The sequence below is a fragment of the Oncorhynchus mykiss genome, chromosome 30, assembly GCF_013265735.2.
Source record: "Oncorhynchus mykiss isolate Arlee chromosome 30, USDA_OmykA_1.1, whole genome shotgun sequence".
In the NCBI taxonomy this organism is placed as follows: domain Eukaryota; kingdom Metazoa; phylum Chordata; class Actinopteri; order Salmoniformes; family Salmonidae; genus Oncorhynchus; species Oncorhynchus mykiss.
The window spans coordinates 6480181-6507300 of NC_050570.1; the positions used below are offsets into that span (position 1 = coordinate 6480181).

A 27120-nucleotide genomic window follows, 5' to 3' on the forward strand; every position below is an offset into this window, starting at 1 on the left:
TCCAAGCATGTTGGTGTGTCTTTGGGATACGTCTTCTTGGTTGAATTGCTGCAAAGAAACCACTACTAAAAGGACACCAATAAGAAAAGACTTGCTTGGACCAAGAAACACGAGCAATGGACATTAGACCGGTGGAAATCTGTCCTTTGATCTGATGAGTCCAAATTCGAGATTTTTGGTTCCAACCGCCGAGTTTTTGTCAGACGCAGAGTAGGTGAATGGATGATCTCCACATGTGTGGTTCCCACTGTGAAGCATGGTGGTGGTGGTGTGATGGTGCTTTGCTGGTGACACTGTCAGTGATTTATTTGGAATTCAAGACACACTTCACCAGCATGGCTCGCACAGCATTCTGCAGTAATACGCTATCTCATCATTTGTTTTTCAACAGGACAATGACCCAACACACCTCCAGGATGTGTAAGGGCTATTTGACCAATGAGAGTGATGAATTGCTGTATTAGATGACCTGGCCTCTACAAATCACCCAACCTCAACCCAATTGAGATGGTTTGGGATGAGTTGGACAGCAGAGTGAAGGAAAAGCAACCAACAAGTGCTCAGCATATGTGGGAACTCCTTCAAGACTGTTGGAAAAGCATTGCAGGTGAAGCTGGTTGGGAGAATGCCAAGAGTGTGCAAAGCTGTCATTGAGGCAAAGGGTGGCTACTTTGAAGAATCTAAAATCTATTTTGATTTGTTTAATTAACACTTTGGGGTTATTACATGACTCCATGTGTGTTATTTCATAGTTGATGTCTTCACTATTATTCTACAGTAAAAATAAAGAAAAACCCTTGAATGAGTAGGTGTGTACAAACTTTTGACTGGTACTATCTATCTATATATCTATCTATATCTATATATCTATCTATCTATCTATATATACACTGCTCAAAAAAATAAAGGGAACACTAAAACAACACAATGTAACTCCAAGTCAATCACACTTCTGTGAAATCAAACTTTCCACTTAGGAAGCAACACTGATTGACAATAAATTTCACATGCTGTTGTGCAAATGGAATAGACAACAGGTGGAAATAATAGGCAATTAGCAAGACACCCCCAATAAAGGAGTGGTTCTGCCGGTGGTGACCAGAGACCACTTCTCAGTTCCTATGCTTCCTGGCTGATGTTTTGGTCACTGTTGAATGCTGGCGGTGCTTTCACTCTAGTGGTAGCATGAGACGGCGTCTACAACCCACACAAGTGGCTCAGATAGTACAGCTCATCCAGGATGGCACATCAATGCGAGCTGTGGCAAGAAGGTTTGCTGTGTCTGTCAGCGTAGTGTCCAGAGCATGGAGGCGCTACCAGGAGACAGGCCAGTACATCAGGAGACGTGGAGGAGGCCGTAGGAGGGCAACAACCCAGCAGCAGGACCGCTACCTCCGCCTTTGTGCAAGGAGGAGCAGGAGGAGCACTTCCAGAGCCCTGCAAAATGACCTCCAGCAGGCCACAAATGTGCATGTGTCTGCTCAAACGGTCAGAAACAGACTCCATGAGGGTGGTATGAGGGCCCGACGTCTACAGGTGGGGGTTGTGCTTACAGCCCAACACTGTGCAGGATGTTTGGCATTTGCCAGAGAACACCAAGATTGGCAAATTCGCCACTGGCGCCCTGTGCTCTTCACAGATGAAAGCCGGTTCACACTGAGCACATGTGACGGACGTGACAGTCTGGAGACGCCGTGGAGAACGTTCTGCTGCCTGCAACATCCTCCAGCATGACCGGTTTGGCGGTGGGTCAGTCATGGTGTGGGGTGGCATTTCTTTGGGGGGGGGGGGGCCGCACAGCCCTCCATGTGCTCGCCAGAGGTAGCCTGACTGCCAGTAGGTACCGAGATGAGATCCTCAGACCCCTTGTGAGACCATATGCTGGTGCGGTTGGCCCTGGGTTCCTCCTAATGCAAGACAATGCTAGACCTCATGTGGCTGGAGTGTGTCAGCAGTTCCTGCAAGAGGAAGGAATTGATGCTATGGACTGGCCCGCCCGTTCCCCAGACCTGAATCCAATTGAGCACATCTGGGACATCATGTCTCGCTCCATCCACCAACACCACGTTGCACCACAGACTGTCCAGGAGTTGGCGGACGCGTTAGTCCAGGTCTGGGAGGAGATCCCTCAGGAGACCATCCGCCACCTCATCAGGAGCATGCCCAGGCGTTGTAGGGAGGTCATACAGGCACGTGGAGGCCACACACACACTACTGAGCCTCATTTTGACTTGTTTTAAGGACATTACATCGAAGTTGGATCAGCCTGTAGTGTGGTTTTCCACTTTAATTTTGAGTGTGACTCCAAATCCAGACCTCCATGGGTTGATACATTTGATTTCCATTGATCATTTTTGTGTGATTTTGATGTCAGCACATTCAACTATGTAAAGAAAAAAGTATTTAATAAGAATAGTTCATTCATTCAGATCAAGGATGTGTTATTTTAGTGTTCCCTTTATTTTTTTTGAGCAGTATATATATATATGTTGACTCCAATGCTTCCCACAGTTGTGTCAAGTTGGCTGAATGTCCTTTAGATGGTGGACCATTCTTGATACACACGGGAAACTGTTGAGTGTGAAAAAACCCAGCAGAGTTGCAGTTCATGACACACTCAAACCGGTGCGCCTGGCACCTACTATCACACCCTGTTTAAAAGGCACTTAAATATTTGATCTTGCCCATTCACCCTCTGAATGGCACACATACACAATCCATGTCTCAATTGTCTCAAGGCTTAAATATCCTACTTTAACCTCTTAAATGTAATTGCAAAATTTAGACATAACCAAAAGTAACTGCTATTCATGTGTAATTACATGTTTCTGACATGCAGAAACTTGTTATATCTGGAAAGAAGACATCTGCAAGATTATGAAGAAATTATCAGAATATAGATAGGAGCGACATAGTTCAAAATACACAAGACCAAGCACACACAAAATAACCATCTTTCATTGACAAGCTATAAGTGAATTATTGATGACAAGAGCCGGAAACACAGATGGCTTCCACAACATGTGAACAATATCAACAACAGAAAAAATGGGATCGATAGAACTAACAACTAGAAATGGGCAGATGTTTTAGTAAGTGGTGTCAGGTGTGGTCACGGGGACGTTTTCAAGTGTCCCTAAACGTCTCCAAAGTGCACTAAGTCTGTAAATTCGATCATTCCAGTACCATTACATATTTGGAATCCCTAAATGCTATTTGCTCAGTCTAAAAACACAATTTCTACCATATCGACCTCACTCCAGCATAGTGGTGGTGTTATGGGATATCCAGGGTACATTCAAGTGTCCTTTCAACCTCTCCAAAATGCCCGAATGTGTTAATTGCACTGTTTATGCACACTAAAATGTGCCTTAAAGTTATTTTTGCACTATAAAAACTACATTTCTACAACGCCAACCTCTCTCAAACATTGTGATGGTGTTGGGGGGACATACAGGGGATACGGATGCAAGCAGGCAAAATCATATTTTTGATACGCAAAGAGTCACTCGGTGGACTTTCGATGTTGCCCTTAAGTCAAACATCAGATAATAGGCTAGATTTGTTCCTACCAACCTAAGGATTCATTTAATACTCTCCCATGTAGCTATAGCTCAAACACAGACCAAACCAAAGCTTACCTTGTTTACATTTTGTCTCTCAGGGCTGGTGATCAATAACGGTAGATCACAGCCAGACAAATAAGACCTTCTCATGATCTGTGGAGGCCCGGCTTTTGGTGTGAATCAACCGGGTTTATTTGGTTTATGCTTTACAAAACGCTAACCGGAATGATGGTAGCAGCCATCTTGCAACCGCACAGTTAACTAGTCCAGCGCTCTAACCATTGCACTCCACGAGTAGCCTGCCTGTTACGCGAATGCAGTAGAAGCCAAGGTAAATTGCTAGCTGGAATTAAACTTATCTTATAAAAAACAATCAATCATAATCGCTAGTTATAACTACTAATCCAGTTTAGCAGGCAATAATAACCAGGTGAAATTGTGTCATTTCTCTTGCGTTCATTGCACGCAGAGTCGGGGTATATGCAACAGTTTGGGCTGCCTGGCTCATTGCGAACTAATTTGCCAGAATTTTACGTAATTATGACATACATTGAAGGTTGTGCAATGTAACAAGAATATTTAGACTTATGGATGCCACCCGTTAGATAAAATACGGAATGGTTCCGTATTTCACTGAAAGAATAAACGTTTTGTTTTCGAAATGATAGTTTCCGGATTCTATTATATTAATGACCATAGGCTCGTATTTCTGTGTGTTATTATGTTATAATTAAGTCTGATTTGATAGAGCAGTCTCACTGAGCAGCAGCAGGCCTGTAATCATTCATTCAAACAGCACTTTCGTGCGTTTTGCCAGCAGCTCTTCGCAAGCACAGCGCTGTTTATGGCTTCAAGCTTATCAGCCTAATGGCTGGTGTAACCGATGTGAAATGGCTATCTAGTTAGCAGGGTGTGCGCTAATACTGTTTCAAACTTCACTCGCTTTTAGATTTGGAGTAGTTTATTCCCCTTGGGCTGCAAGGGCCACAGCTTTTGTGGAGCGATGGGTCACGATGCTTCGAGTGTGGCTGTTGTCGATGTGTTCCTGGTTCGAGCCCAGGTAGGGGCGAGGAGGGGGACGGAAGCTATACTGTTACACTGGCAATATTATAGTGCCTATAAGAACATCCAATAGTCAAAGGTATATGAAATACAAATGGTATAGAGAGAAATAGTCCTACAAATACTATATAAACTACAACCTTAAACCTCTTAACCTTGGAATATTGAAGTCTCATGTTAAAAGGAACCACCAACTTTAGCTTTTTTTACATGGAACACATTATTACATGGCACATATGACTTTCTTCAACGCTTTGTTTTTGCATTATTTAAACCAAATTTAACATGTTTCATCATTTCTTTGAGGCTAAATTGATTTTATTGATGTTTTATATTAAGTTAAAATAAGTGTTAATTCAGTATTATTGTAATTGTCATTAACACAATTTTTTTTTTTTTTTTAATAGTCAGATTAATCGGTATCTGCCTTTTTGGTCCTCCAATAATCGGTATCGGCGTTGAAAAATCACAATCGGTCGACCTCTAATTTGGGGATTTCATTTGAAGCCCCTTTCTATAGGTCACCTGTTTGTATCAATTACAAAGACATTGGCAACTTTGTATTTGTAGTCAACTCTGTTCTGAAGTTATCTGCGGTCACAGGGAGATGGCTAAACCATGTGATTCTATGTTTAGCAGAAATCTGTGTGTATATAATGACGTTGGAGGGCAAAAAAAAAGCATCTAACGACACACTTAGCTGTTCTACGGGTGGTCCGAGGCAGGCGTTAGATTACCAGCGTTTTCAACATTAATAACAACGGTTTTGGGACACCGCTCTAACGACGCTCCTACGAAGGTTCTAACGATGAACTAAGCCTTAAGATGGTTTTGTGAAACTGGGCCCTGGTATCAGGCTAAATTAATTCCAAGCCAGGACTCAGAGCTTTAGAGACTCCTGCTTTTCAGAACAGCTGCAGACATCCTCCTCTCCTTTTGTATTTCTTTGTTTCCACAGCTTCCATCTCTGTTAAGCAGTAGCATCTGAGGCTAGGAGCAATGGGAGCACCAGGCTTTGCCACTGGCAGAATGAGAGGCCTAGTCCCCTCCCTGCCAAGCTAGCAACAGATCTGAGTTCAAACAGTATTTGAAGTTTTTTTAAAATACTTTGAGCGTTTGCTCTGGCCTCCTAGGAGTGCTAGATAAGCCGGGTTTGCCATTTGGGGCCAACTCTAATGAGCAATTAAGCCAGGCAAGCTCAATCAAGCACAGATAAAGTATTTGAAATTATTTTAAATAGTATTTGAACCCAGGTCTGACTAACCGCCAGATGGTCTCGGCTGGGTCTCGACTGGGCACAGCGCTGGGAGAGAACAGAGCACTTCGCTCTCCCACAAAGCCAGGCAAGGCTTGTTTAGAAGGTACAGGATATTCATAATTTAGGCTATGTTCTATGAAAATAATTAAAGATGAAAACAAGGCTAAACAACTCTTTTTTTAAAAAAAACAACAATAATGCCTATGTTTTTGAGGAACATCACAGTTCAGTTATTTAGGAACAAGACTCATCTTGAAGATGAGGCTCACTCCTGATTCTTCATTTAGACTTAACAAAATAAACTACATCACAAAAACAGACACACAGACATACAAGCACAGTGAAAAAGTCTGGGACACTAACCTTCCGTGTGCGTGGAAGTCTAGATGGAGAAATGTGTCTTGGTGGTGGAGGGCCCTCTTGGCTCTCAGGTGCTTGTCCTGTAACTCATAGGTGTTATAGGACAGACCCTCGTAGTGACGCACATACTTGTTCAGGGGGTTCCCATAATGATAACCTGGAGAGATGATAACACAGAGGAACTAAGACCCACTAGAACAACAACACCACACGGGACACCTCTTCAAACCACAGGCTGTAAGCTGAATATTAAACTACAATTCGTTATCTTCTTCGAGGCCTAGCTATAATCAACAAGCCATATAAAGATAGTAGCATCTAACTTGAAAAAGACTGAAAACGTGACAGCACACTAGCCCTCATAACATCCATGATCCTACATTATTCTAGCCAAGCCTGGAAACACAATACTCTACTCATTCAGAACAAAAGGCACATTCTGTTTGGAATTACACAGGATTCCTGATTTGTGAAAGGCCACCATAACGCCTGGCTCCCCCCCTCCCCAATGACTACAACTATCAAAGACGGCAAGAGTGTCGTCACATTGTTGCAAAGGAGTGGTGGTTCATTGAGCGTACAGCCTAGTCTACATCCACGGTTCTCCCAATGATTTATTAACAAGGTGGTGCTGCTGAGTACACCTGTAACTGACAAAAACAATCGATTTTGGGTGTGGTGCCTGTCCTTAAAATGATAACAAATAAAGTGAATCTATTACGGGAATAGAATCTGGGCCTATTTCTATGTCAACGTCCGTAAAGGGCCAGGCGATTATTGCAATCTCAGTCTGAACCCTATAAATAAATCAACTGCATGTCATCATAAAAGGCTTTAACATGGATTATAACTGAATTAGTATCACTCAGACCTGGGCTCAAACACTATTTAAAATCATTCCAAATACTTTGTCTGTGCTCGATTGAGATTGCCTGGCTTAATGGACCAATAGAATAGTGCCAAAAGTGCAAACCCCACCCATCTAGCATCTCAGGCAGGCTAGAGCAAAAGCTGAAAAGTATTTGAATAGTGTTTGAACCCAGGTCTGCCATCACTAGCAGGAGCAGGTGTTTATTCGTGTGCCCGCTCCCAGCTACTGTCGTAGGCTTTTCATTTTAGAGCTCGTGATGTCATTAAGGTAGGTAGGCCAAATACTACATAGGATAGGTCGATGACACCTAAATTGGGGAGGACGGGCTCGTGGTATTGACTTGAGTGTAATGGTATCAAATACGTCAAACAAATCGTTTCCATGTGTTTGATGCCATTCCAGTTACTCCGTTCCAGACGTTATTAATAGCTGTCCTCCCCTCCGGAGCCTCCACTGCTACAAGCCTGGGCATACTCTTCTATTTTCTGCTCCCTACATTTGCATGATAAAATATTAAACTCTGACCATTAAAATGTTTCATTGTAGTTGTAATAGCTTTAAGAGACTTAGGCTATTTCCTATTGAGTCGTTTCAGATTGTATTTGTCCAACTACCACCAATCTGGATGCTGTTTGTTAGATACCAGCCGTATTAGTTCTCATTAAATTTGACATCTGATCTTCTGCTCATTTTTTTCCACAGCAGTTGGACCATATACTATTAAGTGAACCATGAAACACATTCAAAGCTGTAGAATCTATTCTGTGTGTGATTAGCATAATGTCAACAAGAACATCGCATTGAAAACATACAGTGCGTTGCCTCGATCGATTACGCGATCAGAATGCTGTTCATGGAAAGTAAGGAAATAGCTGTATTCACATGAATACTATTGTATCGTTCTACCAGTGTGGGCTGGTGGGAGGAGTTATAAAACGGGCTCATTGTAAAGGCCGGAATGGAACACTATAAAACACGACAGATATTGAAAGCATCTTTGACTCCGTTCCAAATAATCCATTCCAGCCATTACTACTGTATTCATCGAATAGCTACAACATAATATATTGGCGCTAGCTACTGCCATTGGAAAGCTAATAGCTAGCTAACAAAGATCGAATATGTTCTTACTAGGGAGCCATTGGCTTTGGGTCAAACATGTACAAAAAAATAAATAAGTAGTCAACAGGCACAGTTAGCTAATTACCTAGCAAGATCCCTAGTTAGGTAACTGTTGTTGCTAAAAAAAACGATGCTAAATTAGCTGGCTAACTAGCTACTATGCTAGCTAATGTTGATAGAAAGTGGGACAGCCCATCATTGCAAAATGTAGTATTGACGTGGTGCAAAAAAAAAAACAATACCGACCGACAGCACTGCAAATACTGCAAGCTAAGTCAGATTGCCCAAATCGCTTTGCTCGTTCGTGCCAAGACAACAGATTCCACCTGATTTCTCATAACAATGGCACCCCCGCAAGCTAGTTAGCTAGTAGTCTTATCGTAACCATCCATATAAATAGTAAAGTCTCGTTTTAAAGAAAACTAGCTTCCGCCAAGCTTAACATAAAATATATATTTTTTTTTTACAACTATATAGCTTTGTGGTTTGGAGTTTGTGTCAAAAGGGACACAAGAGGCATCTTCACAACGACCAGGCCTATGTTAGCTTTCTTAGCCTAGCCTGCTAGCCATTCGCTCGAACGCTGTCTTTGCTTGGCTACTCTTCCCTTCGTGAATGTAGCCCGCTAAACGCTTCGCGATACAAAACAAATACAAATGCTCTCACTCACCCTGGGTGTAATTTATTAAGTAGACGAAACAGAAGAATTTGACGACAAGCATATCTGCTAAGTCCATTGTTAGAGCATTGATACCGTGATCACTTTGTCCTTGTTTAGGCTCAGACGCCCTGCCTGTGTTGATCGCAGCTTCCTCTCCTCCTCGCCTGCCCTCTCTTTCACGCCCCGACGTCAGACGTAGGGATGGAGGATTCTCCCTTCCCCCATCATTATGGAGTGACAGATTGGGAAAACGGGATACCTAGTCAGGTGTACAACTGAATGCAATTCCAACTATTGTAACATATATTTCAGGTATTTCAGGTAATGTTTCAAAAAGTACAACGCAAGTCCATCATGTAATGTTCAGGTCATTCTTCTACTCATTGCTGACTGACTAAATAGGACAAAAAAGCCTTTTCCCCGGCATCACCAGACACTAAGAAAGTTAACATTTTCACATTCAACCAGATTTATTACATTTATTAGAGAGATAATTTTATTTACATATTAGACAGTTATTGTATAAAATACAGTCATTAAAGCGCATTGTGTTCCCCCCCCCTCAACCTTGTCTGTCCTGCAACAAACTGTACAGAGTGCTATTTTTATAAAAAATCAATTTCATTCAATTCTGTACTTCAGTGAGACGGTCAAAGGTCAAGGCAGGTGTTTGCCAAGCTCATCAGTCCTATTCCAGCCAAGCTCCTCTGGCCCCGGTGGCAGTGACGTGACAAACCTCTACATCAGCCCCCAGTCTCTGTAGCTCATCCAACCAGATCTGTTGCTTCTGGGACAGTTTGTCGCTAGGGCCCTTCACCTCCACCAGCTGGAACAATAGAATATGATAGAATTCATAGAATAGAATAGTAGATCTGATGCTTCTGAGAGTTTGACGCTAAGCCCCATTTACCTCTCATCAACATGTCATCATGGGACAAATAGATAGACCTCCTAGTCATCTCAAATAAATGTGTTTAATTCCACAGCCTCAGGCAGGCCTAGACAGTCCTGTGAGCTCACCTTGTAGGTGTTGTTGGATGTGTTCCACACCACTAGGTCAGGCAGTCCTGCTCGACAGTGTCTGTAGTCCTTGGCCATCCTAGTGATCATCCCTCCCAGAAACGATCCACCCAGACAAGACACTAGACTCTGCAAAGAGAGGAGACCACAAAGGGTTAGACCAGCTCAGTAGCATTACAGTAGCCAGGTAAACAACACTTTGATCAATGTGAGAGCAGGTTAGTTTAACCAGGCTACAATTACATGGGATTTACCATAACACAATAATCATGTTACTAACACATACATGGAGGAGAAATCATAGCATAGGCTTTATAATGTCTAATCTGAAAGTCAATATTTATTCAACTTAGCAGACGCTTTTCAACTTTTCAAAGTAAAGGGAGTTATTTGTCACAGATGTTATTGCAGGTGTAGCGAAATGCTTGTGTTTCTAGCTTCAACAGTGTAGTAATATCTAACAATTCACAACAATACACACAATCTAAAAGTAAAATAATGGAATTAAGGGACATATAAATATTAGGATGAGCAATTTCAGACGGGCATAGACTAAAATACAGTAGAATAGAATACAGTATATACACATGAGATGAGTGAAGCAAAAATATGTAAACATTATTAGAGTGAGTAGTGTTCCATTACTAAAGAGGCCAGTGAACCCGTCAACCTTGGCATTGCTAGCACCGAAGCTACTTTTACCAACTGAACCACACTGTTAAGTCAATGACAAACAAGATTGTCTGTACCGACAATGCGTCATCCAATTGGTTTGAAGTGAGCCTTAACTGTGGTTACCTGTGCCCGCTGCAGGGATGAGAAGCGTTCCCAGTTGACCAGTGAACACACCTTCCCCTCCTGATTGGTCCAGGCCTCAGCCATCAGGTTGTGCAGCGTCTCAATGGACGCCTCACAGAGCACCTGCACACGCGTCTCTATCGCCTCCCTCCGGTTCCCATAGAAACAGTCTGTGAAGAGGTCCAGTGGGCAGGGCTAGGAGAGGAACAAGAGAGATGAGGAAATATTAATATATGCCTCGTATAAGACACTTTTATCCAGAGAGTCTGACAAGACAGTGAGGGCATGTAGGTACAGGTATACGTGAGCCTTGTGGGAATTGAACTGACAACCGTGGCGTAGTTACTGCCACGCTTCAACCAACTGAACCACACAAATAAAAAGGACAGGTTGAACATGTTTACCTGGTAGAGCATGTTTACCTGGTAGAGCGTGTTTACCTGGTAGAGCGTGTTTACCTGGTAGAGCGTGTTTACCTGGTAGAGCGTGTTTACCTGGTAGAGCGTGTTTACCTGGTAGAGCGTGTTTACCTGGTAGAGCGTGTTTACCTGGTAGAGCGTGTTTACCTGGTAGAGCGTGTTTACCTGGTAGAGCGTGTTTACCTGGTAGAGCATGTTTACCTGGTAGAGCATGTTTACCTGGTAGAGCATGTTTACCTGGTAGAGCATGTTTACCTGGTAGAGCATGTTTACCTGGTAGGGATTCCGGAAGACGTCTGGAATACCCTCCATGAAAATGACGTCCCATAACAGAAGACCAAACAGAGTGGAAAACGTGGAGCCCTCTCCATGGATCCCTATAGATAACCAAGAGAAGTTTCAGTCAAACTTCACTTCCATCCATCCATGTGGTAAGGAAGCATTTCACGGTAAAGTTGTATCAAATTGTATTTGTCACATATGCACCGAATGCAACAGGTACAGTGAAATGCCTTACAGTGAAACCTTACAGTGAAATGCCTTACAGTGAAACATTACAGTGAAATGCCTTACAGTGAAACCTTACAGTGAAATGCCTTACAGTGAAACATTACAGTGAAATGCCTTACAGTGAAACCTTACAGTGAAATGCCTTATAGTGAAATGCCTTACAGTGAAACCTTACAGTGAAATGCCTTACAGTGAAACCTTACAGTGAAACATTACAGTGAAACGCCTTACAGTGAAACCTTACAGTGAAACGCCTTACAGTGAAATGCCTTACAGTGAAACCTTACAGTGAAATGCCTTACAGTGAAATGCCTTACAGTGAAATGCCTTACAGTGAAACCTTAGTGAAATGCCTTACAGTGAAATGCCTTAGAGTGAAACGCCTTACAGTGAAACGCCTTACAGTGAAACGCCTTACAGTGAAATGCCTTACAGTGAAACCTTACAGTGAAATGCCTTACAGTGAAACCTTACAGTGAAATGCTTACTTAAGATCCCTTAACCAACAATGTAGTTAAAACATGATTATTATTATTTTTTAAATATATATATATATATATATATATACACACAGGGGATACCAGCACAGAGTCAATGTGCGGGGACACCGGTTATTCGAGGTAATATGTCCATCTAGGTAGAGGTATTAAAGTGACTATGCATAGACAATAACAAAGAGTAGCAGCGATGCAAAAAGTCTGTGACAAATACAATTAGATTTGATTACATTTCCAAGTACAGGTTCATGTGACAACAGGAGAACTTTACTGAACTTGCTGTTTTCAATTGTTTTTGTTTTTTTACTGTGAAAGCTCTGGTTTATATGTCAAATACACTTAAGACATGAAAACTTGACGATTTAAAAGAAGCAACAAAAAAAAAAACCAAAAAACAACAGGAAACTAGAAAAGAAGTAAAGCAGAACACCTTGGTCAAAGCCTTGCCGACGGTAGTGTGCCAGTGACAGCTCTTCCACAGAACACATGACAGTGGAGTATCCTCCCTCTGCCCCTTCCTCAGCAGGCATGAGGAACACATTCTTCCCTGTCCCCCCCTCGTGGGGGAAGAGCTGCCCTCGGATAGTGACCTAGAAGACACAAACACAAACACAATTAGCACACACAAAACAAGTCTGTTTTTATATTTATTTTTATTTACTCTTTATTTAACTAGGCAAGTCAGTTAAGAACAAATTCTTATTCAGAATGGACGGCCTACACCGGCCAAACCCTAACCCGGACGCAACTGGGGCCAATTGCGCACCGCCCTATGGGACTCCCAATCACGGCCGGTTGTGATACAGCCTGGAATCAAACCACGGTGTCTGTAGTGACGCCTCCAGCAGTGCCTTAGACCGCTGCACCACTCGGGAGCCCCTTAAAACGGTTTGATGTTTAGAAAGTCAAAGGACATCATCAGTGATGTCATGAAGCATAAACTCAAGTAAACCCAGTTTACCCTCCTTTATATTTTGGGAATATAATATGGCCCACCTCTTAACTAACGTTTGATTTTTTATTTTTTTGCGTTTAGCGTTTACTTAACTTGCTAACAAAGATTGTCATCTCGATCATCGCTTAGAATTGACCCATGTATATTTCATATAATGTGTATTTCAACTGGGGCGGCAGGGTGGCCTAGTGGTTAGACTAGTAACCGGAAGGTTGCAAGTTCAAACCCCCGAGCTGACCCTCTGTCGTTCTGCCCCTGAACAGGCCTGTTCCTAGGCCGTCATTGAAAATAAGAATATGTTCTTAACTGACTTGACAAGTTAAGTAAAGGTAAAAAAAATAAATAAAGCGACAGAAGTGACTCACATGAGTGACATCGTTGACGTGGATGGTGGGCAGGTCACTGAGTACAGGGTGGTAATTCTTGTAGCTAGGGGATTCCTTCATCCTATTGGCTCTCTGGTGGAGTGAAAGCTGGTGGCCCGTCCTCACCAAGGGGTCAGAGAGACCGTCTCTGATGGAGCTGATAGCCTGGGATTGGGGGGAACATGGGGAATTTCAATTAAATTAATGCTAATTACGGACACAGACAAAAACACACACATTTAATAAATACCACGTATAACAACAGTGCAAAGTGAAATCCAGACAAACATTAACAAAGTGCAATAGTCCATAAGTTCAGGAAGAACCATGGGACAAAGTACTTAAGAGACGGTGTGTGCTGCTGGGGGTTAGGTGGTTGACTGACCTGTTCAGGTAGTTTGAGGTTGACTGACCTGTTCAGGTAGTTTGAGGTGCTGCTGGAGTTTAGGTGGCTGACAGGTAGTTTGAGGTTGACTGGAGGTTAGGTGGCTGACTGACCTGTTCAGGTAGTTTGAGGTTGGACTGGAGGTTGACTGACCTGTTCAGGTAGTTTGAGGTTGACTGACTTGTTCAGGTAGTTTGAGGTCGACTGACCTGTTCAGGTAGTTTGAGGTGCTGCTGGAAGTTAGGTGGTTGACTGACCTGTTCAGGTAGTTTGAGGTTGACTGACCTGTTCAGGTAGTTTGAGGTTGACTGACCTGTTCAGGTAGTTTGAGGTCGACTGACCTGTTCAGGTAGTTTGAGGTCGACTGACCTGTTCAGGTAGTTTGAGGTTGACTGACCTGTTCAGGTAGTTTGAGGTTGACTGACTTGTTCAGGTAGTTTGAGGTCGACTGACCTGTTCAGGTAGTTTGAGGTGCTGCTGGAAGTTAGGTGGTTGACTGACCTGTTCAGGTAGTTTGAGGTTGACTGACCTGTTCAGGTAGTTTGAGGTTGACTGACCTGTTCAGGTAGTTTGAGGTCGACTGACCTGTTCAGGTAGTTTGAGGTCGACTGACCTGTTCAGGTAGTTTGAGGTCGACTGACCTGTTCAGGTAGTTTGAGGTCGACTGACCTGTTCAGGTAGTTTGAGGTCGACTGACCTGTTCAGGTAGTTTGAGGTCGACTGACCTGTTCAGGTAGTTTGAGGTCGACTGACCTGTTCAGGTAGTTTGAGGTCGACTGACCTGTTCAGGTAGTTTGAGGTCGACTGACCTGTCCAGGTAGTTTGAGGTCGACTGACCTGTTCAGGTAGTTTGAGGTCGACTGACCTGTTCAGGTAGTTTGAGGTTGACTGACCTGTTCAGGTAGTTTGAGGTTGACTGACCTGTTCAGGTAGTTTGAGGTTGGGTGGCTGACTGACCTGTTCAGGTAGTTTGAGGTTGGACTGGAGGTTGACTGACCTGTTCAGGTAGTTTGAGGTGCTGCTGGAGGTTAGGTGGCTGACTGACCTGTTCAGGTAGTTTGAGGTTGGACTGGAGGTTGACTGACCTGTTCAGGTAGTTTGAGGTTGACTGACCTGTTCAGGTAGTTTGAGGTGCTGCTGGAGATTGAGTGCCAGTCTGTCCCACCATCGCCCCCTGCTGTCTGGACAGTAGACTGACTGGGACAATAGTGAGCGCAGCTCCTTCACCGCTTCCTGGAACACAACAAATCTGAATCAATACATTACACTACACTCTGCTGTGTGTGTATATGAATGTGTGTGTGTATATCTTGGTATATGTGTGTATATGAATGTGTGTGTGTATACTGTAACAGTATCTGTTTGGCACATAATACGCACGCAGGTCTTTCTCCTTACCTTCTTGATCTCCAGTATTTTCCACAACTAGTCAAATGTATTCCACACATCTGACTTCCCCTTTACCTCCTGAGCAACCAGTAAAACATTCCCCCGTTTCCAGTCACGTCCTCTGCATCCGTTTTGCTGTCACACGTGTTCCGGTGTTCAGAGTTTGTTACAACCAATTTATTAATGTGATTATGACATGCTTTAACGGTCAGGCCCTATTGGTCGCCTGCATTCGATGCACACGTGTCACATAAAGAGAGCAAGGGGTTGAGGGGATATTTTCCTAAATAAATTAGGGATTTTGGTAACGGAACTTTTCAATTAGAAAAGGCTGTAATTATGTTGCAGTTCGGGCAACATGGACAGTGTGATACACACTGTTGATGTTCTGTGTTGGTCGCTGCAGCAGAGAGGAGTGATATACACTGTTGATGTTCTGTGGTGGTCGCTGCAGAAGAGAGGAGTGATACACACTGTTGATGTTCTGTGGTGGTCGCTGCAGAAGAGAGGAGTGATACACACTGTTGATGTTCTGTGGTGGTCGCTGCAGAAGAGAGGAGTGATACACACTGTTGATGTTCTGTGGTGGTCGCTGCAGAAGAGAGGAGTGATACACACTGTTGATGTTCTGTGGTGGTCGCTGCAGCAGAGACAGTGTGATAAACACTGTTGATGTTCTGTGGTGGTCGCTGCAGCAGGGAGGACAGAGAGACAACGGGTCGCACAGTCCCTCGCTGTCTTTTTTCACACAGCGCAGCAAGTCTGAGCCCGGCCCGGCCCGGCACAATCAAATCAATTGCGGTCAGATTCCCCCGAGTTATCTTTGTCTTAATTATTTCATCAAACAGTGCACTTTTTAAAGCATCAGACAAGCTCAGTGCATACAGTTGATTTGATTAAAACACATAGGATGTGTCTATATTTGGAAAAATACACGTCGGTCGATTGGTCGAAAGAACGACTATATATATTTTTTTGTCTGGGACAGTTCTAGTGTGTATCGAGGTATATGATGTGTGTGTGTGTGTCTGCACCCACCTTGTAGCAACGTAACCTCTGTAGTACTTCTACTCCCCTGGACAGGATGCGTGTGTAGGCCCACCCTGTGGTGAAACAGCGCAGGAACACTGGCAGCTCTTCCTGGTGGCTACACACACACACACACACACACACACACACACACACACGCACTTTAGGTTTGGCTGGCTTATGGCTGTCGACCAATGTCAATGATGTTGCTTATCAAGCGATTATTGTGTGTGTGTGTGTGTGTGTGTGTGTGTGTGTGTGTGTGGGTGTGGGGGGGGTTGCATTTGGCTGTGCAGACCAATGTGAAATCCGCATGGCCACATATCAAAGATTGACAAAGAGGGATGAATATGCCGCTAGTGGTCCCCACCTGAGGTCGTACGTCTTGCTCGTCTCCTGCCAGGTCGCCTTGGCTGCAGTGTAAAGTCCCAGAGCGTCCTCCCAGTGGCCTGTCTGCATGGCTGTGATCACCTCTTGCAGCGCTCGCATCGCCGCCTCATACCTGACACAACAGGACAGAGAGGCGCTGAGTCCAACGACACAATCAGATTAACGTTTATCGGTCACGTACGCTGTTTTTTTTGTTGCAGACGTTATCACCCGGTGAGGGTATAAATGCTGTTGTTTCCAGCTCCCAAAAATGAAGCAATATCTAGCAACACAATAACAATAACACGCAATGTAAAAGTTAAAAAGAACAAAGACATTAAGACAGAAATATTAGAAGTCTGGGACCCAGAGTCGTGAGAGTATGAATACATCTACACCAAGTTGGACAAAAAAAATAATGAGGAACACCTGATCAGGTGAGTTATTATCCCTCATTGATGCCACCTGTTCAATCCCCTTCAATCAGTGTAGATGAAGGGGAAGAGACAGGTTAAAGAAGGAGTTTTAAGCCTTGAGAGAATTGAGACATGGATTGTGTATGTGTGCCATTCAGAGGGTGAATGGGCAAGACAAAATATGGGAGTCCCATAGGGCGGCTCACAATTGGCCCAGCGTCGTCCGGATTTGGCCGGTGTAGACCGCCATTGTAAATAAGAATTTGTTCTTAAAGGTTAAATGTAAATAACAAAAATGTTAGAAGCACCCTTTGGCAAATCAGACAACGCCTCCATCCTGCTCCTCCCCGCCAATAGGCAGAAACTTAAGCAGGAAGCACCCGTGGTAAGGAGTGTGCCTGACTGTTCAACATTGGTCTGACTGTTTTGATCACGTGGACTGGGAAAGGTTGCGGGCCGTCAAACTTATTCAAACCAAACCGATAGCGACACAGTTTTTATTTAAATCTGCTTGAAAATCTATGGCAAGACCTGAAAATGGTTGTTAATAACCAATTTTACAGAGCTTGAGGAATTCTGAAAAAAAATAATGGGCACATTTTGCACAATCCAGGTGTGTAAAGCTCTTAGAGACTTACCCAGAAAGACTCACAGGTTCGGAGCCATCTTGTTAATATTGGCAGAATGTGTGCCAGAGTCTGGTCTAATGGTAGCGCTGCTGATTACGGACTACATATCCACCTGGTGTCTAGGCCCTTTATGTCTGTGTGTGCCCCTTCTACATGCATCTCCCTCTCTCCTTTCTGATCTTTAAGCAATAAGGCATGAAAAGCCCATGGATTATTGTAAGAATAACACCAGGACTAAGGGCTGTTCTTAGTCACGACGGGAAGCGGGGGGAATGGTGGAGACGGCAAAAACAAAAAATGGCACCATTGTTGCACAGATCAGAGAGGCAGGCAGCAAGGTTTATACAAACCCTTACAGTTGCAGCCCCAAAACATCTTGTCTAGATACTTTTTTTTCCAGGGGACATGAAGTTCATGAATTGCCTGCATGGGGCTGTGGGACAGTGGATGTGCATTGAACTGTTAACAGGCATTACCCATAACTCCCTCCTATCAATCAATCAACATCTAGGACCCAAACATCCCCATTTTATAATAACACTTAGATAGCTTATGAAACGCACACCTAAATAAACAAACATTTGAGGTTGATCAATCAAGTGTCCACAACACTGACCAATGAGATCTGACCCAAATACACTGTACGTCTATGCTCTAACCTGATAAGATCTTCTCTATCCAGGAACAGTTTGGCTCTGCGCTGTACGGTGTAGTCAGGGAAGGCCAGTCGGCCAGAGTTGACCAGTAGGATGGTGTAGAGCTGACCCTGACCCCCTCCGGCCGTCTCCTCCTCCTCCAGACCATCTGTCAGGGAGAAGAGGAGGAGGACGCGAGAGAACACAGCCCTGGGGCCGCGATGCAGACGTACACAGGAACCAGCTAGCTGCTTCGCCCTGGAGAGGAGAGATTATTAGTGTAGGAGTGTGCCTGAGGACGGTTGTGTGTTTAAGGCAGCTGACCTCGTCACATATGCAATCCCCTGCCTACGTAGGAACGAATGCCTGTCCCAATGTAACGCCCGTCTGTACACTTTATCCCATTCCATCAGTCTCCCATTCCGTCAGTCTCCCATTCCGTCAGTCTCCCATTCCATCAGTCCCCCATTCCATCAGTCCCCCATTCCATCAGTCTCCCATTCCATCAGTCTCCCATTCCATCAGTCTCCCATTCCATCAGTCCCCCATTCCATCAGTCTCCCATTCCATCAGTCTCCCATTCCATCAGTCCCCCATTCCATCAGTCCCCCATTCCGTCAGTCTCCCATTCCGTCAGTCCCCCATTCCATCAGTCTCCCATTCCATCAGTCTCCCATACCATCAGTCCCCCATTCCATCAGTCTCCCATTCCATCAGTCTCCCATTCCATCAGTCCCCCATTCCATCAGTCCCCCATTCCATCAGTCCCCCATTCCATCAGTCTCCCATTCCATCAGTCCCCCATTCCATCAGTCCCCCATTCCATCAGTCTCCCATTCCATCAGTCCCCCATTCCATCTGTCTCCCATTCCATCTGTGTCCCATTCCATCTGTGTCCCATTCCATCTGTCCCCCATTCCATCAGTCCCCCATTCCATCAGTCTCCCATTCCATCAGTCTCCCATTCCATCTGTGTCCCATTCCATCTGTGTCCCATTCCATCTGTGTCCCATTCCATCTGTGTCCCATTCCATCTGTGTCCCATGCACTAATGTCTATCCCTTTCAATTAAAATAAAATAAAAGGCCAGCAGAAAAAGGGTGGGACATAATTGCTGTGAATGACTCTAGAATATGTCACTAGAGCCCCTCCCCTCTCACCTCTTTAGTATGACAGTCCCAATGTTGTTCTGTCCAGGGGCCAGGGCGAACAGAGACCTCTGTCTGCTCAGCTTCAGGAGTCCCTCCACCAGCTGATGTTTCTGGGTACCAGACCCAGGACCCCCCAGGTGGAACGTCTTAGCCAGGCTACGAAGCTCCGGGGCGGGCAGCAGGTCCAGCACCTCCCCAAGCTCCTGGAGGTCACTGTCTGGAAAACAGTTGAGGATGTTGGGCATTGGATGGTAGGGGTTGGTTAGGGATGAACATTTGAGTGACTTCCCACTGTTAGCGTGACCATTAACACAACACACTCAAGAAGCACAGTCAATACTGACTCAGTAAAGACATGTCTGCATCCAGGGCTTCAGCACCTCTAGATCCCAGGAAGGCAGTAGAAATGCACTTAGCCATTCACTACATTATCATTTAGCATAATACCATTCAAGACCTTTCAACAATTATCATTTAGCATAATACCATTCAAGACCTTTCAACAATTAGCATTTAGCATAATACCATTCACGACCTTTCAACAATTAGCATTTAGCATAATACCATTCAAGCCCTTTCAACAATTAGCATTTAGCATAATCCCATTGAAGTCCATTCATTCAACTGTTGGTAGGAAGCTTCCTTTCACCGGGTCCTGAGCCACAAGTCCTAGATCAGCCTAGTGTTAGCATAACACCATTCAAGTCCATTCAACAGTTAGCATGTAGCATAAAACAATTCCAGTCCAATCATTCACCTGTCTGTAGGAAACCTCCTTCCACCAGCTCCTGAGCTACAGGTCCCAGGTCAGTGCTAATCTCATTATAGTTTAGCTTGTTGACCTGGAGCCACTTCAGTTTCCTCTGGAACAGTCTCACATACAGCTTCTGTCCTGTCACTGAGAGGAAGGAGAGGCAAATTAGCAAGACTGGTTGATGATAAAAATAGTAGTCAAAAAATACTAAACGTGTACTACTACATGAAATTCTATTGTACAATGTGATTTTATATTATCTTTGTGTTATAAATATGTTGTGTATGTTCAAAAACACATTTGCAGAACACTTTCCTGTAGCCTTTATGTAAGCATTCATAAAGCCCTTATAACAGCTATATAAAACATAACATGTGTCATAAGACAGTCATGTTTGTTCTATTCTACACACCTGACAGACGCTCAAAGCCGTGTATGGCTGAAAGGTCTTCTTGATTGAACAGCATCCTATCGTCTTCATTCTCCAGCACTGCCTCTAGCACGGTCAGGAAGTTACCCAGGTAGTACGGTAACCGCGGTGACTCGGAATCTTGCTTATCAGTTCCTTTGTCTGTGTCAGGCTCTGTCAGCTGATCACTGCTACCGGTCACTGTGGATTCTTCTTGTTCTTGTTCTCCTTCTTCCTCTAGTTTTACTTTTCTTCTCTGACTCTCCTCCTCGGGCACCTCTGTGCTGCTCTTCAAAAGAGTGTCACAGTTACCAGTTGAAGATTCTTCTGTTCCGTGTTGCTTATCATCATCAGCTGTTGTTGTTGTTGTTGACGTAAGGAGTTTGTTTCTAGTGAGGTCATCATCTGGTTCTTCACCATCTCTCTTCTCACATCTGGCTTTCTTGCTGCGAGTAGACATCCTCTGTGTTTTAACAGAGACCTCCGCTTTCCCTCCTTTCTTCCTCTTGTTCAGTCTGGATGGAGCATAGGACAGAGGTCGCGGGGCCATAGAAACTACCGGAGACAATGATTCTAATTTAGATTCAGATTTGGATTCTAAACATTCTAAAGTTTCTTCTCTGCTTTCTACCTGAGGTCTGCCCAGTGAAATAGTACTGTGACTTTCCACTGTGACATTTGTTGTCTCTGTGTCCATTAAGCATGTTGTCTGGTCACCAAATCCCTGAGGGAGGTGGTTCTCCTTCTGAGAGCTGCTCAGCTCCTCAGACCTTCTGTCTCTCTCTGGGGACTCCTGGATGGTGATGATGTCATCAACCTGCGACTGTATGTCCCCAGGGGACTTCAGCCTTTGCTTCAGGCCCCTCCTGGAGAGCTTAGAGGACAGCCTGCTACCTATGTCAATGGGCCTGATTACAGTCTTACTGCTCATCTCTCTGGTGTTTATCTGCTGAGAAGAAGAAGAAGCACCAGACTTTTTAAAGTATGGGCTGGTGTTGGCCTCTCGCTGAGGCTTTTCCTCCTTTGGACAGGAAGGCCCTGTGTCTGGATCATGGACCTTACTGGCCCTCCTGGAAGGAGAGTGAGACGATGCCAGCTTTGTTGTAGTAACAATGTTACAGGCTGAAGCAGTATCCATGGACGCACCATCTTCCCTCTGAAAGTTCTGACACTGTGAGTCAATGTGTTGGTTTATCCTGAACCGTGGCACTAGCTGACCACACAGAGGACATGGCAGTCTAGGTGGCAGGGCATTGTTGAAGAATGATGAGATGGAGGCCGTACCAGGACATGCATTGGCACTCTTCTTACCGTCTTTACTACTGACGTATCCTTTTCTCTTTGTTATTGAGAGGCTTCTCTGTTTGCGTTTGTTTCCTTTCTCTGCCATGATGATTCAACTGTTGTTTTCACGTTTTGTCTACAAAAAACAGGGGCTGATATTCTATTATGTAGCTATCTTGACAGTAACTTGCAAATGTAGGTCTACCACCAATCTGTAAAGTGAGAGAGGCAAAGATTACAGTTCACAAAGCCGAGGAACGCTTCACTCCGTTCTCTTATATCGAGGCAGAGTTGAGTTTTTGATAACCGGTCGCGGGATTTGATAGCAATAACACTGATTTACCCACAATCAGTCGATTCTTGTAAAAAATAAAATAAAATCACATCTGAAACGGGTTACCTGTACCTAAATTTGTCCTGTTCAAGTGCCGTTCTTCTGCAGGGTGCTGAAATTCATGATTTTTTAATAAAAAACCTATCGAATACCACCACCGAATTTTCCTCTCATTTGTGTTGCTGGTACTAACCTTTCCTTAAACTGAGATTCAATTGGCACATTCACGTTGAGTTAAACGAGACACAAATGAAAAGTCAATATTAGGAAGGTGTTCCTCATGCTTGGTATACTCCCGAGTATTTATGTAATGTGACAGTGAGAGAAACCTACTCTGCTGAACATTGTTGTCATAGAGACTACACTAACACCGTATGTTATTTAGTACAATGTCAACATCATAAAAGTATAATTCCTTCACATTGTAGCTCATCCACTCACCAGTGTCACCGGTGCCGTTCACCACCGATCATTCATCTAGAATGGGCAATGCGTGGCTGAGCTAACGTTAGCTAGCTGGCTAGTTCTCTTGCTCTCTTCACGTTACCTTTGCAGGCGTCAGGCAATGATATAGAAACGGTCATACTGGTTATGCATTGTGTTATAATATAATTATTTTGAGTTTTAGATGAGAAATGAAGCTCTTTGAGTATCCCGTGTTTCGTCGTTACAGAACAGCCGGGTTCGCGCGCAACGCTAGAGCAATCGAGAAAGGATGTTGAGTAGACTGAGGTAGTAGATGACAAATTCATCGATTTGATGGATTTTCAAATATTGGTGAAAAGGGAGAAAATTGTGTGCTTTCACAAAATAAAAATAATAATAACACAGCATAAAACACTTTAAAATATGAATTGTTGAGGCTCTAATTAATTGAGATAATAGGCCTATGAGGTGTAAATAGCCTACCATTTATATAGAAATAAATGCAGCATCAACTGCACATAAAAAAATGAATGAATAGACAATGCATTGACTATCTGGAAAAATTGTTTATGTTTTTGACCCCAATAAAACAAATATATGTGATTTTTTTGCTAAAGGCCACTCACTTTGACTCTGTCAAGGATGTTTGTTTAATCTCATGTGGCATGAAGGATCATTTTATTGAGATCAGATGGACCAGACCATTTCATCGGGGTGCTGCCCGCACGTACTGAGGAGAGAATAGAGCCTGCACGGGGTATTCCTTACACATGTTCCAGGGCTACTTGCCCCTGGCTTCCAAATTCACCATATTCTGGGGTTTCTAAGGCAAATCTCTGATCGGGACATAGGCAATCATTTCAAAGAAGCTAAGAGCCTATCATCAGTCGATGCTGGTAAGTCGGACATCAGCCTATATTGTTTTGATTGGGAAGCTTAAACAGAAAGAGATCAGTAGCATATTCAGTTTGCAACTCTATATCTGAGATCCCTATTATAAAGATGTGGTCCTAATGGCACAGAGGAATCATGGCACACACCACCAGCCTATTTAGCCTATAACACTACACCAGCGTGATGCCGTCTCAATGAGAAATCATTCAAATCAAGGTCGATGTTAATTGTGCTTATAAGAACTTAACGGTTTGCCTGTCTGCGATTTACATGGCTATAGATCAATGTGACAAATCGGGATTTTCAGAGAATGGATGAGAAAACCATCCCTGCGTTTTACGAAAGACAAGGATAATATGCTGAGTGCAGTGAAAACCCGGATCCGATTGAAAAAATAGGTTGGAGATAGAACGAATGCGTGCGTTTCCCTGTCCTGTGCTCGAGGAACAGTTTTCTAACAACATTACCCCTGCAGTTGCGGCAAAAGTTTGGCGTGATCGTTTATCATCTGATTATCTGCAGTGTGCAAATTGAATAATCTCGCGTGAGATTGAATAAGATCCACACTAAGCAACAGCATTTGCAACGTCATAATGATCAACAAAAAGTCCTACTACAAATAGCATCAGTCATCCGTACAGTTCAACACCACGGACAGGGACATTTCGACATTTAGATGTGTATGTTTGGCGGGTATTATTAAACACAGATGTGTAGTGACGCAGTTTTAAAAGAATAAACCATTTGATTTCGCTCACTTGGGGATTGCATGCGTTCCCGTACACCCTTATTTGGTCTAGCTGTGTAAATAGAAGCAGTCAACTATATCCTAGGCATAGGTTTGGCTTGTAAACCCGATATGCAATTCCAATTATAATTTGACCACGGGTTCATTGCTGTGTTATTCTAGGACTGAGGATAGTGTTGGGATAGGCCAGCCTGAGCCATGGCTCATGGGAAGAAACCAGGGAAGATCACCAGAATCCTGGGACCCAGCCCTTCATCGTGCCCAGGAGGATCCATAGAGAAGAAGCCAGGAACTATTAGGAGAATATTGGCCCCCAGCCCTCCGCCCAGCCCGGGTCCCACAGGATCCACAGAGGAGTCTAATGAAGGACCTCATGATGAAGGACCTCAGAAAGAAAGACCACAGAGTTTGAGGAGTAAGGACCCGCCACCCTGCCCTGACCCCCTATCCACAGGGGAGCCTACTGATGAAGAACCCTGGGGTCTGAGCAGCAAAGGCACAACTGAAAGACTACATGATGGAATTCGGAGTCTGAAGAGTGAAGGCCCTCCTCAACACTCGCAGAGCACCAGCAATGAGGAGCTGGACAATAACAATGATGAGAGGACCTCTGGGCCTGCATCACCTGTCTCTGCTAGCCCAACCCAGGCCCACCCAACCCAGGCCTACAGCAAAATTACCCAGGCCCAGAACTACCCTCGGCAGTCAGACGCCCAGGCCAAGAACTACCCTCGGCAGTCAGACGCCCAGGCCCAGAACTACCCTCGGCAGTCAGACGCCCAGGCCCAGCCCCGACAGACCCAGCAGCATCTCAGAGAGAGTCCAACGAGCCCCAGCACCAGGCCCACCTCTGACTCCCCATCCAGTCAGGAGAGACAGTCCAGGGCTGTTAAACCATCACCTGTCCTTACCAGTGCCAGTCCTTACCAGCCAGGTCTGATTAGTTCCTCCAGTTCACCTCTTCCTGTCCCTGCTAGAGCTAGTGTCTCCTCCAAGATCTCTCTGAACTTGCCCGGTGACTCCACCACCCCTGACAGCTTGGAGGAGGAGGAGGAGGACAGCTGCTCAGAGTACGACAATGTGGGTTCAGATGTGGAAGGTGTGGAGCAAGACATTGATCAGGTGCTGCAGGTGGAAGACCAGGGTATGGAGGTGAGGTACTACCCTGAGCCGCAGGATGGTATCTATGTGGAACACCAAGACGGAACCTACATTAAACACCAAGACGGAACCTACATTAAACACCAAGACGGAATCTACATGAAACACCAAGACGGAACCTCCGTGAAACTCCAAGACGGAACCTACATGAAACTCCAAGACGGAACCTACATGAAACACCAAGACGGAACCTACATTAAACACCAAGACGGAACCTACATGAAACACCAAGACGGAACCTCCGTGAAACTCCAAGACGGAACCTACATGAAACACCAAGACGGAACCTCCGTGAAACTCCAAGACGGAACCTCCGTGAAACTCCAAGACGGAACCTACATTAAACACCAAGACGGAACCTACAAGAAACACCAAGACGGAACCTACATGAAACACCAAGACGGAACCTACATGAAACACCAAGACGGAACCTACATGAAACACCAAGACGGAACCTACATGAAACTCCAAGACGGAACCTACATTAAACACCAAGAAGGAACCTACATGAAACACCAAGACGGAACCTACATGAAACACCAAGACGGAACCTACGTGAAACTCCAAGACGGAACCTACGTAGAAGAATGTGAGGATGGACCCTATTGCCCCAAGGATGCCACCTATGTAGAAGGTGAGGATGGTACCTATGTGGAGGGGGACAGTCTGGAGGGGGACAGCCTGGAGGGGGACAACAGCACCACTGTACAATACAAACACACAAGGCCACTGTACGGCCCTGAGTCTGAGGAGATGCAGGATAAAGATAGAAAACCCTGTAGCTCTTCTGAGCATTACCATCAGTTCAATGACAATCCACATCAGACACCCAAGGCTGGAGACAAGGAAGAAAAAGAGGAGGTGGAGGGGCAGGAGGAGGAGGTGGAGGGGCAGGAGGAGGAGGTGGAGGGGCAGGAGAAGGAGGTGGAGGGGCAGGAGGAGGAGGAGGGGCAGGAGGAGGAGGTGGAGGGGCAGGAGGATGAGGTGCAGGGGCAGGAGGAGGAAGAGGAGGAGGTGCAGGGGCAGGAGGAAGAGGTGGAGGGGCAGGAGGAGGAAGAGGAGGGGCAGGAGGAGGAGAATTTCCCAGATGAAACTGGTGAAACAGAGGAAGAGCGGGATGTGACCACGTACACAGAGGAGGAGTCTGAAGAGACAGAGGACAGAGAGCAGGAAAATAAAATCACTACCAGCCACCAGGAGAATGATGGGGAGAGGATGAGAGCGGGAGAGAGGAAGGGGGAGAGGATGATAGACAGGGAGAGGGTGGGGGCGAGGATGAGAGAGAGGGTGGGGGAGAGGATGAGAGAGGGAGAGAGGGAGGGGGAGAGGATGAGAGAGAGGGCTGGGGAGAGGATGAGGGAGGGAGAGAGGGTGGGCGAGAGGATGAGAGAGGGAGAGAGGGAGGTGGAGAGGATGAGAGAGAGGGTGGGGGAGAGGATGAGAGATGGAGAGTGGGAGAGGATGAGAGAGGGAGAGAGGGAAGGGGAGAGGATGAGAGAGGGAGAGAGGGAGAGGATGAGAGAGGGAGAGAGGGATGGGGTGATGGTGGGAGAGAGGGAGAGGGTGAAAGAGGGAGAGAGGGAGGGGGAGAGGATGAGAGAAAGGGAGGGGGTGATAGTGGGAGAGGGGGAGGAGGAGAGGAT

At 44.9% G+C, this 27120-nt stretch overlaps 3 protein-coding genes across 6 annotated transcripts in view; 1 reads left to right on the forward strand and 2 right to left on the reverse strand.

Annotated features, from left to right (window-relative positions):
• Positions 1–9214, reverse strand: part of LOC110521213 (disintegrin and metalloproteinase domain-containing protein 10) — a 35385-nt gene extending 26171 nt beyond the window's left edge. For both annotated transcript variants that reach the window (XM_036969405.1, XM_036969404.1), the window contains exons 1-2: positions 8910–9214; positions 6250–6403 (exon numbers count right to left, since the gene is read on the reverse strand). In XM_036969405.1, coding sequence (XP_036825300.1) covers positions 6250–6403; positions 8910–8976 — 221 coding nt within the window. In that variant the 5' untranslated portion in view covers positions 8977–9214. The remainder of the gene's footprint in view (positions 1–6249; positions 6404–8909) is intronic.
• Positions 9215–9351: 137 nt separating this feature from the next.
• fan1 (FANCD2 and FANCI associated nuclease 1) lies at positions 9352–22966 on the reverse strand. 3 transcript variants are annotated; one of them, XM_036969403.1, is made up of 14 exons: positions 22690–22966; positions 20634–22126; positions 20225–20365; positions 19477–19684; positions 18341–18574; positions 16638–16769; positions 16277–16385; positions 14963–15082; positions 13465–13629; positions 12575–12734; positions 11411–11514; positions 10719–10913; positions 9921–10049; positions 9352–9726 (listed from the first exon to the last, which is right to left on the reverse strand). In XM_036969403.1, the coding sequence occupies exons 2-14, from the start codon at positions 22018–22020 to the stop codon at positions 9589–9591; spliced, it is 3222 nt and encodes a 1073-aa protein (XP_036825298.1). In that variant the 5' UTR covers positions 22021–22126; positions 22690–22966; the 3' UTR covers positions 9352–9588. The 3 variants fall into 3 exon arrangements, with proteins under 3 accessions (XP_036825298.1, XP_036825297.1, XP_036825296.1); XM_036969402.1 differs by having other exon boundaries at positions 9356–9726; positions 20634–22066; XM_036969401.1 differs by having other exon boundaries at positions 9356–9726; positions 22321–22966.
• Positions 22967–23356: 390 nt separating this feature from the next.
• On the forward strand, positions 23357–26600 carry LOC118945766. Its single transcript, XM_036968568.1, has 3 exons — positions 23357–23570; positions 24479–26380; positions 26583–26600. The coding sequence occupies exons 2-3, from the start codon at positions 24515–24517 to the stop codon at positions 26598–26600; spliced, it is 1884 nt and encodes a 627-aa protein (XP_036824463.1). The 5' UTR covers positions 23357–23570; positions 24479–24514.
• Positions 26601–27120: the final 520 nt, after the last annotated feature.

What these genes read in the sequence shown, in the direction of transcription:
- fan1 (XM_036969403.1), bottom strand. Translation starts at nt 22,020, where the DNA reads ATGGCAGAGAAAGGAAACAAACGCAAACAGAGAAGCCTCTCAATAACA. An exon ending in AGAGGTTACGTTGCTACAAG is followed by an intron (nt 15,083 to 16,276) that starts GTGGGTGCAGAC and finishes GTTGTGTTCCAG; the next exon opens with GAAGCGGTGAAGGAGCTGCG. An exon ending in TCTTCCGGAATCCCTACCAG is followed by an intron (nt 10,914 to 11,410) that starts GTAAACATGCTC and finishes TTCCTCTCCTAG; the next exon opens with CCCTGCCCACTGGACCTCTT.
- LOC118945766 (XM_036968568.1), top strand. Translation starts at nt 24,515, where the DNA reads ATGGCTCATGGGAAGAAACCAGGGAAGATCACCAGAATCCTGGGACCC.